The sequence below is a fragment of the Montipora capricornis genome, chromosome 11 (assembly GCF_036669925.1).
Source record: "Montipora capricornis isolate CH-2021 chromosome 11, ASM3666992v2, whole genome shotgun sequence".
NCBI lineage: Eukaryota > Metazoa > Cnidaria > Anthozoa > Scleractinia > Acroporidae > Montipora > Montipora capricornis.
In genome coordinates, this window is record NC_090893.1 from 20,526,772 (window position 1) to 20,536,771 (window position 10,000).

Genomic DNA, 10,000 nt, shown 5'->3' on the forward strand with positions numbered 1-10,000 from the left:
CAGAACATTGCTTGTCTTGGTCGTTTCGCCGATCACTGGCACTCCGAAAAAATTGTTGCTTTCAACATGTGGCACCGTTGCGAATACCTGTATTATCTACTACTACCAAAGGTTATTCAGTTTGCGGTTTGGGCGTGTGAAGTCCTCAAACATGATTGGCTTATTTTAGATGTTCACGATTTTCCCGGTCACACTGCAAAAAATTCCCATAAAATTTACATTTGAAGACCAGTTTACACGGTACAATTTGTTGGCCGGTTTTGTCGGGCCGATAAATCGCACCTTGTAAATTGTGTAAAACGTGTAATTTTTCCTCTAAAAATCTCCCCGTTGTACTTTTAGTATCTGCCATTTTGAACGCTTTGATATTTTCAGTATTTGTGTGCATAACCCACTTGCATACCCTTTGATTGACATGGAGGTTTCTCTCTGAGTGTCGGCCCGACTTCAAAAAATCTGTTGCATTGCAACAGATTTTTTGAATCCGACCGATTTTTATTCCCATGAATGGGTCGTTCATCGGCTGTCAAAATACACGTAAGATTTGCGCTCCGTCGCCATCGGGCCGAAAAATGGGGCCGACAAATCGTACCGTGTAAACCCGCCTTGGACCCGCCTTGGACCCGCCTTGGACGCGCCATTTCTTCGTCTATGGGCTTTTTTTCCGCACCTTTTTTCAAAAACCAAAAGAGATCCTAAAGTCCTTAAACTTAAAGCGCCTACTAATTAGAAGACTAGAGCTTTAAATTTTGGCTTAAAAAAAAAACTGATAGCATTGACACTTGGTGTGCATTTATAGGAATGAAAAATGGCTCTTCCTGGAAACTCTCTCTTTGCCTTAAATGGAAAGTTCGTATGCGGAGCTTAAGATGAATAAATGTCACCAGTAAACTAAGTCTGCAAACATACTTTTAAACAATATCTACATATCTTTTGCCGTCCTTGACCGCTTATGACGTTTGAATGCTTAAGTGTTTTCAGTAACTCATATAATTGAAGTAAGGAAAATGGCGTATTCACGCACGAGAGTACAAGAAGTAGTTTTCTCAAATTTTGGACTCCGTTTCTGGAAAAAAGTCAGAAAAAAAAGAGAAAAATTAGCGGGTTAAATGGTGATTAGCAATTTCATTGCGAATGATAAATGAATAAGGACAATTATTTTCATCAATAAAACCGTTTGTACATGCATGTGTTTAGTCAATAGCATCAATTCCTATTCAACAAAGTGTCACTGTGACATGTAGACTATAAGCTCTCAATATCTAACTTCACTTGTCACGGGTAACCGGTAATTAGTTATTTTGTTTCAGTGCATTGCACGGTTCAAACACTTATGTGCAGGAAGGAAAGAACCTGACCTGGTGAAGGTAATCAACATTTACTTCAGTGGCTAACCAAAGCAGTTTCTAAAAGAACTACATTGGCGACCGATTGTGAAACCATTTCTCTGTGAACAACTTACCACTTTCTCTTGACAACTTGCTGACTAAGAACCTGTACAGTGTAATTCTCTTCAGTAATTGAAATTATAATCGAAAAACACTTACCATTCTTTCGGAGCTTCTGGTGCCGAAATTCAAGCGTAACATCGTCGCCAATTAGCACAAATGGCGCCCAGTATTTAATGGCGGAATACTTCTCCGACTCCCGAAGAGATTTCATAGCATGATGAAGAGCTAAACTTGCACTTTTTCTATCTGCAAAGTGTCGATAGAAACTTTTCATGAACAGCAAGGTTGCCTCATCATCTATTGCCCAGAGTGACACCAGAACAGACCGGGCACCAGCACACAGGAAAGCTCTGGCTATTCCTACCACATCCTCAGAATTCACTTCTCCCTGGCCACTGTGACAAGAGCTCAGAACAACCAGTCTTGCCCGAAGACCAACTGCACGAATATCACTCATTGATAACATAAAATCTTCCTTTTCGGGAACCTGAGATGTGCGTTCAGGATTTGGGGTCAAAGCAATTTCTCCAAATTTTGGATCTCCATGTGCTGCAATGTGAACTAAAGCTGCTGACTTCATTCTTTTCAGGACCTCAGATTTTGTTGCATTTACTCCAGTAAGAGGAGCGGTCTGCAGAAGTTCTCCAATCATCTCCACCTCTTTTATCGCGCACGGCAACTGTTCGGCAATGGGTTCGCCATTTTCGTCAGTGACTTCCTGTAACCACGGATCGCCCACAAGCAGAGCTTCACTGTTACTGTAGAAGTTGTCAGGTGCACTTGCGATGAGTTTTAAAGCGGTCAACGAGGGAACAGTACGGATCCTGGCAGAGTCACTCAACGCAGAAAGAGGAGCCAAGCAAAATGGTCCATCAGGAACAAAGATTACGTCATCACCTTCAAGCAAGTCTGCAATGGGACTAATTAAGACATCAAACAAAGGCTGCAAAGGATTATTATCCGAGAGCAACAAAGACTGAAAGGTCTCTGAAAGAACTTCCCTACCGCCAACCAAGTGTCTGCATAGCTTGTCAAGTGTGCGATTCTCGCATTGGACAACAGTCCCCGCGCAAATCTGTTTCAAAGTAGTTTCTATCAGTGAAGCGGCACTTCCATTTTTGATTTCCTTTTGCCTAAAGTTTATTCCACTTCCTCTTCTCAGAAGCCAAAAACTGATAGTGTTCCCTTCAAGTGCTATGAAAACTGTTTGTAAGGGCAAATATTTCATAAGAGCGGAGATAGTTTCCATCGTCGTAACTGCCGAGGAAGGTTCTTCATCAACTCCAAATTGCACCTTCAAAATGTCTGTCAAAGCCTGTGCTCGTCCTTGTTCAGCAGCAAACAAAGCCTCATCAACCTCTAATTTCTTTAAAAGTGCTCTCCATAGAGCTGTGTACGCAAACTGATTTGTGTCACGAAAACTTATTTTCCATGCATCTTCTGATTGAAGAAGACGCCTTGTTTCGTCGAAACGTTTAATGCTTAGACGATAAAAATTAAGGGCTTTGCACAACAAGTCTAAATTTTCATGAACACAACCAAGCCAATAGCAACCGGTTCCCTGTCCTACTGGATCCTCCGTTTCATTGCAAATAGTAAGATGTTGTTTGTAAAAGGGAAGAGCATTTTCAAGCTCACCCATTCTGTCATAAGCCATGGCGAGATGACCAAAGGCCTTTCCCTTCCCGGCCCTATCCCCTACTTCTTTTGCAATGCTGAGATGTTGTTCGTGATACTCTATGGCTCGCTTAAAATTTCCCAGACTGCGACAAGCATTGCCGAGATTACCATTGGCCGTGCCCTCCCCGGCCCTATCCCCTACTTGTTTTGCAATGCTAAGATGTCGTTCGTGATACTCTATGGCTCGCTTAAAATTGCCCAGACTGAGATAAGCGTTGCCGAGATTACCATTGGCCGAGCCCTCCCCAGCCCTATTTCCTACTTGTTTTGCAATGCTAAGATGTCGTTCGTGATACTCTATGGCTAGCTTAAAATTGCCCAGACTGAAAAAAGCGATGCCGAGATTACCATTGGCCGTGCCCTCCCCGGCCCTATCCCCTACTTCCTTTGCAATGCTAAGACGTTGTTCGTAATACTCTATGGCTCGCTTAAAATTGCCCAGACTATGATAAGCGATGCCGAGATTACCATTGGCCGTGCCTTCCCCGGCCCTACCCCCTACTTCTTTTGCAATGCTAAGATGTTGTTCGTAATACTCTATGGACCGCTTAAAATTGCCCAGACTGTGATAAGCGATGCCGAGATTACCATTGGCCCCTCCCTCCCCGGCCCTATCCCCTACTTCTTTTGCAATGCTAAGATCTTGTTCGTGATACTCTATGGCTCGCTTAAAATTGCCCAGACCGTGATAAGCGTTGCCGAGATTACCATTGACCTGTCCCTCCCCGGCCCTATCCCCTACTTCCTTTGCAATGCTAAGATCTTGTTCGTGATACTCTATGGCTCGCTTAAAATTGCCCAGACTGTAATAAGCGTTGCCGAGATTACCACTGGCTGTGCCCTCCCCGGCCCTATCCCCTACTTCTTTTGTAATGTCAAGATGTTGTTCGTGATACTCTATGGCTCGCTTAAAATTGCACAGACGGCGATAAGCGTTGCCGAGATTGCCATTGGCCGCGCCCTCCCCGGCCCTATCCCCTACTTCTTTTGCAATGCTAAGATGTTGTTCGTGATACTCTATGGCTCGCTTAAAATTGCCCAGACTATGATAAGCGTTGCCGAGATTAGCATTGGCCGTGCCTTCCCCGGCCCTATTCCCTACTTCTTTTGCAATGCTAAGATCTTGCTCGTAATACTGTATGGCTCGCTTAAAATTGCCCAGACCGTGATAAGCGTTGCCGAGATTACCATTGACCTCTCCCTCCCCGGCCCTATCCCCTACTTCCTTTGCAATGCTAAGGTCTTGTTCGTGATACTCTATGGCTCGCTTAAAATTGCCCAGACCGTGATAAGCGTTGCCAAGATTACCATTGGCCTTTCCCTCCCCGGCCCTATCCCCTACTTCCATTGCAATGCTAAGATCTTGTTCGTGATACTCAATGGCTCGCTTAAAATTGCCCAGACTGTGATAAGCGTTGCCCAGATTACCATTGGCCCGTCCCTCCGCGGCCCTATCCCCTACTTCCATTGCAATGCTAAGATCTTGTTTGAAGTACTTTTTGGCCTTTTTAAAATTGCCCAGACTGTGATAAGCGTCGGCGAGATTACCACAGGCTTTTCCCTCTCCAGCAATGAAACCTATTTCTTTAAAAATCCTTAATGCTTCTGTGTAATCCCTCGTGGCCTGTTCAAAATAAGCCAAGCCATAATAATATCCGCCCAGATTGAAATATGCAATACCCTCCCCTTTTCTGTTTCCCTCTTTTCTGGCAACGCTAAGCTCTTGTATATGCTGCTCGAAAACGTTTATCTTTTTGTCTGCCATTCTTGATTACAAGAACTCTTGAGAACAAGGAAGGTCGTCTTTGAAAGAGAGGGCACTCCTTGAAAAATACGAAAGAAAGCATGAGAAATTCATTGCACTGACCCAATGCTGCAGGTACATGGCCAAACCAACACTAAAGAGACCGCCTGTCATTATGAGTCTGACAAAGACCATTTTCTGCTGTTGACGTTAAACTCTTTACTTGTCTTGTTGAGCCCTTTGTCTGATTTAAAATGAATTTTTAAAGACAGAATTGGCAGCACAATTAAATAGACGTATTTAAATGGCATAAATTTGTCCCATATCATGATCAGACTTAACTCAGCCAAAGTAATACTGTTGTCTTTTGTCATCATATTTCCCTGATCAAATCAAATTGCTCGCCTGATACCACTGTTGAAAGTTGGTGGGCAATCACTTTTTGTAACATACAGACTGCTCTAAATGTCCCCTGGATTTTAAAAGTTGGTCTAGAAAGTAATTATCTATAACCGTGTTGTAACTAACTTAAATAAATTACAGCACATTTACGTTACACCACATCATCACAGTATACATTACATAAAGTTTATGTTTTCACTACATTGCGTATTACTACCTCTTTACTACTGACTGACATGTACAAGAAATCATCTTGCCCTTGATGGCAGTGAACATGCTATTTATATTCTAAGGCCTTTGTTACGGTGGAAGGAAAAAATTTTGCTTCAGAAACGTGAATACTAAGGTGCTGTCCATTACATCGGCAAAATTTGTTTGGTTTAACGTCCATTGATATATGCACCCACGCTCCGGAAGGATTCATTCTCGTTCCCTTATTTTTCTTATCCTATGTTTACGACTTCAGTGATGTATTCAAAGTACCAGACCTGATTTTATTTGCAACTGCTGATATGACGATGCTAGTCTCTTACGTCTAATTATTTGGTTACCTAGTTCAAGGCAAAGAAACTTACACTAAACTTGCGGAAAACTAATTCTTTATTCTATTTAAGCCTCGAAAGAAAAAGACGTCATCTTTCAATGCAAATCTGCTAAAATTATTAAAGAATTGAACAGATCGTAGAACGGTCTTTCTTGGGGATGTGCTTGACTAACATCTTTCTTGGGAAACTATGTATTTCTCAATTGGCTTACAAAATCTCTGAATCTATAGCATTTAATTTTAGGTATAGTTGTTTTTCTAAATTTTGTTTGAGAACTCTGTTCTACTGTTTAGTTTATCCTAATAGTCATTATTGTATTATTGTGCATGTACAAATCCAATCTTCGTAGTCTTGTTTCTTTGCAAAACGTACAGTCAAAGCAATTACTCATACCCAATCTTCAAAGAATTAGAACTATCACATTTTCGGATATTAGATTACAAGAACTGGGTAACTGTATGTATTCTTATTAACATCCTCTTCCACTATCAAGGTTTTATTCATAATTTTTCATTTAGAAAGACGTCTATGTGTTTTTTACTAGATTTGCAGAATGATTTTCACCTTCAACTCTGTAGAACTAATCTTTGCAACTTTCGTTCTCCCACGAACGTCTGCTGAAAGGAAAAACCTCTTCCGTTCAACGGCCAGCAGCAGATGTTAGTAGGGGAGGAACGTGGGGGGACGAAGCCCTAATCACGTCTGCGTGGGAGGCTATCATCACACCAGAATCTGAGGAGCATCTGAACTTGAAGAGTTGAAAGCTCTGAGAAAGGCAATCAAAACTGGTCGATTAGAGGAATGCAAGGCTTATGCACCAGCTGTTGGTGAAATGTGTGTAATTGGGCAACTAGTCCAAAGATGTACCCGCACTGTACTACCAAGCAAGTCATTATCAGAACAAATCAAAATCGGAGAAGCAAAGTACGGTGGCCTTGTATGGGATAAGGCAGGAGCAAAATTATGCAAATCCTGCTATAAGTGTCAGCTGGTTGCTCCTGCAAATCCGCCAAAGCCATTGAAGCCAAGAGCATTGCCAGAATAATGCCCTTGGCAAGACCTGGTCGTAGATCTTTTGTGACCACTGCATTATGGTCATTGTTGACTACTACAGCCGTTATTATGAGAATGTGGTCATGACATCAACCATCAGTAAGAAAGTAATTGACAATGCAGAATATACTTTTAGCCACCATGGTCTGACAATGGACCTCAATTTAGCTAAAATGAATTCGAGAAATACTGAAAGCAGAATGAAATTGTGCTTCTCGAGAAAAAAGGCAAATGGGTGGTTAATGGGGGAAATGGCTCCCTATGTGCCCTCAGCGGTAAAGAAATGTTTTAGTTATGGTCCTTATGCAAAGGCATCTTTGTGCAGTTTTCAGTTATGGTAATTTAATAAATAATACTACCACATTAAGCAATCAATTTCATGAAAAAATATCTTAATAGGTTAGTCTGTAAAATGAGAAAGAGAAACCCACAAAGTAGACTCTTAACTGCAAGATAGGGTTAATAAATAAAACAAACTCTGTGTGAAATTAAACCTTGAAATTCAAAAACAGCCAACAAACTTATTCAAGTGGTAGGGATAAAAAATATTTGGTCGCATCAGTTTGTGTCCATGGATTTAGTATACTGTCTTTTCTTCTTCCTTTCTTAAATCGGCACGAGGGGATCGGGTAGAGATCTAGCACCGGACTAGAACCCCCCTTGCTCGGTTGTGCTCTATCCCTGAATATTCTCAGCCATTTTTATGATCCTGATGGTGTCACAGTCAGCTTTTCTTTACTTTCGGATTGCTTGGATTTGCCTCATGGAACCAGTGTTTCGTTTTGCATCATGTAGTTTCTTTAGTTTCCTCGAACTACCCCTTTCTGCCTCCACAGCGGTTTCTTAAGAACAAAAAAAATCATTTTAACCTTTGGTTAAGACTTTCCCACAACTCACCAACCACACACAAAATATTCCCCCCCAGTTGCCCACTTTACTAGAGATTATTTTTTCAGGTAGTGGAAAGGAACCCCTTTCTGAAACGGGATTCTTGCTACAGCATCGTACTCACGCCACAATGGTTGCTAGTCTACTGCTGACTTTAACTTCAACAACTCATTAATAATTAATGAGCCTAACAGCCTATCAATACACTGATAAAACGTCACGTGAATAGTATTAAGGCCCGGCTTATTTTTTTGTGTGCTAATACCTAAAAGTCCATGTACATTGTATAAGCAGGACCCCCAATTTGGAAGCTCGAATTAAAAAAAAAAAATTATAGTGGAGAGGAACCCCTTCCTGAAAGGGGATTCTTACTACAGCATCGTACTGATCACGCCACAATGGTTGCTAGTCTACTGATGACTTTAGTTACAACAACTCATTAATAATTAATGAGCCAAACAGCCTATCAAGACATCGATAAAACGTCACGTGAATAGTATTGAGGCCCGGCTTATTTTTTTGTGTGCTGATACCTAAAAGTCCAAGAATAAGCAGGACCCCCAATTTGGAAGCTCAAATTTTGAAAAAAAAAAAAAACAAACAAAAAAACATAGAAGACAACAAACTTTGAAGTTCCAATGAAACTCTTCTTTAGTCTAGTAAACAAACAACGACAAACAATTATGGTTTCAAAACACTGACACAGTGGTTGTTATGAGCTTTCATATCAATTAAGTCTTTATATAGCGAATTTCACTTGTCATACATTTATCGTGCGAGTTTATTATAAAAAAAAAACTTAAAGATGCTTTCTGAATGCGATTTTTTCCAATATATTAGTTTTTATATCACTTGGAAAGGCTCTCGAATACTCAAGTCGTCCAAGGACACTTTGAGATATGGAAACAAGTCTTTACCTTTGAATGCATCTGACGTCACAGCGGCCATGATGGTGGAAAGAACAATAGCGAAAATTTGACTCTATTACTATGCAAAACTCGAGCTACATTTTTCTATTGTTTTGCCACCAACATGGCCGTCTTATCACGTGAGTGCCATCAAAGAAATAAGAAGTTTATTGATCATTGAAAGCAAGAAAGGATCTCCTCAGGCTTCTAAGAGGAGATTCACACTCTGTGGTACAAGCTCAATCTCATGGTTTGCCTCTTATCAGGGACAGCTTGGATAACTATATGAAAATATGAAGAGGAGTATGGGCATCACAATGAATCGGTTGGACATTTGGCTCACGATTAATCACGAATATCTTGGTATTTTCTTGCACGTAGCGGAAAGGTATTCGTCAGATTTCAAGTAGGTTGATGTTCGCTTGTTCGAGTAAAGAGAATTAATCGCTTGAAAGAATTCTTGAGAACAAGAATCGTAAGAAAAAAAAGGTAATTATCAGCAACAACATGCTTTCAGTTTGTTGTATATTTATTCAGTGACATCTTGACAAGTTTAGCCTCTCAGGTGTTTACGTAGATAAGTCGCACCCTCCCTTTTTTATTTCAATTTTGAGAAAAAAGGTGCAACCTTTACATGGACTTTAACGGTATCTTCTTCTTCTCCCAATTTGAACTTTTTCTTTATCGTATCTAAAAACACCTGTCTTTGACACACTATTTAAACAGTACTTCATTAAGTAGCACAGATCGTACCATGACCTGCCAAAGCCATCCCGAATTGTTGTTCAACGGCAACATGAGAGGGAAGATGCTGATTGTCACTTAGACACCTAGAAACTCAGGACGATCGACAGAGATGCAAATTTACAACCAAAAAACACGCAGATAAGAACAATACGTTTTCCACTCCATTTAACCCAACACCATTCCAAGATATCAGCAAGACCAGCAACAATGTTGTTGTGGATGAGGATCCGAGTTGGACTCAATACTTAACAAATACCTTCCATGTAAAAGACGTTTAAGGAAGATGATTCCACCCTCACTCTAGAAGCATCACCAGTAACAGCGGAGAAGACTACAGCACATGCTACAACACCGAGTCAAGCTATGGGTGAACCAACCGCAGAGTTGTAGGAGTTGCAATAGGTTGTAACTAAGTTACCTGGCCTAAGAGTGGAAGCGAGGCTGCCGGTGACCCTGCTTTGATACAAACCTTTGTGCTTTTCTAATGTTAATGCATGTAGACTAATTACAATTACGACAACAATTTACATAATGTTGAAATGGTATATGAAATGAATCATATGTGAACTGCGGTTGTGAAAT

At 40.9% G+C, this 10,000-nt stretch overlaps 2 protein-coding genes and 1 long non-coding RNA gene across 4 annotated transcripts in view; all 3 read right to left on the reverse strand.

Annotated features, from left to right (window-relative positions):
* LOC138024386 (tetratricopeptide repeat protein 28-like) overlaps nt 1–3,369 on the reverse strand; it is a 4,459-nt gene extending 1,090 nt beyond the window's left edge. The window contains exons 1-2 of the mRNA XM_068871586.1: nt 1,548–3,369; nt 1–1,066 (exon numbers count right to left, since the gene is read on the reverse strand). The exon at nt 1–1,066 is cut by the window's left edge and continues 1,090 nt beyond it. Of these exons, the coding sequence (XP_068727687.1) occupies nt 1,047–1,066; nt 1,548–3,108 (1,581 nt within the window). The 5' untranslated portion in view covers nt 3,109–3,369 and the 3' untranslated portion in view covers nt 1–1,046. The remainder of the gene's footprint in view (nt 1,067–1,547) is intronic.
* LOC138023185 (G-protein-signaling modulator 2-like) lies at nt 3,189–4,896 on the reverse strand. Its single transcript, XM_068870211.1, has 5 exons — nt 4,508–4,896; nt 3,908–4,342; nt 3,548–3,694; nt 3,330–3,454; nt 3,189–3,214 (listed from the first exon to the last, which is right to left on the reverse strand). The coding sequence occupies exons 1-5, from the start codon at nt 4,894–4,896 to the stop codon at nt 3,189–3,191; spliced, it is 1,122 nt and encodes a 373-aa protein (XP_068726312.1).
* A 334-nt stretch (nt 4,897–5,230) lies between these two features.
* The window catches only part of LOC138024413 (uncharacterized), a 16,328-nt gene continuing 11,558 nt past the window's right edge, over nt 5,231–10,000 (reverse strand). The window contains exon 7 of one of the 2 annotated variants that reach the window (XR_011126993.1): nt 5,231–6,588. This is a non-coding gene — a long non-coding RNA (uncharacterized lncRNA). Of the gene's footprint in view, nt 7,718–10,000 lie in introns of both variants that reach the window. The other variant, XR_011126992.1, reaches the window with a different exon arrangement.

Bases quoted from the DNA above. Each gene is read 5' to 3' on its own strand.
- LOC138023185 (XM_068870211.1), bottom strand. From the start codon at position 4,896: ATGGCAGACAAAAAGATAAACGTTTTCGAGCAGCATATACAAGAGCTT. The intron at 4,343-4,507 runs GTATCACGAACA...AGTAGGGGATAG, and splicing joins AATTTTAAGCGAGCCATTGA to GGCCGGGGAGGGAGAGGTCA. The intron at 3,215-3,329 runs GCAATTTTAAGC...TGCTTGTCGCAG, and splicing joins CAACGCTTATCTCAGTCTGG to TCTGGGAAATTTTAAGCGAG.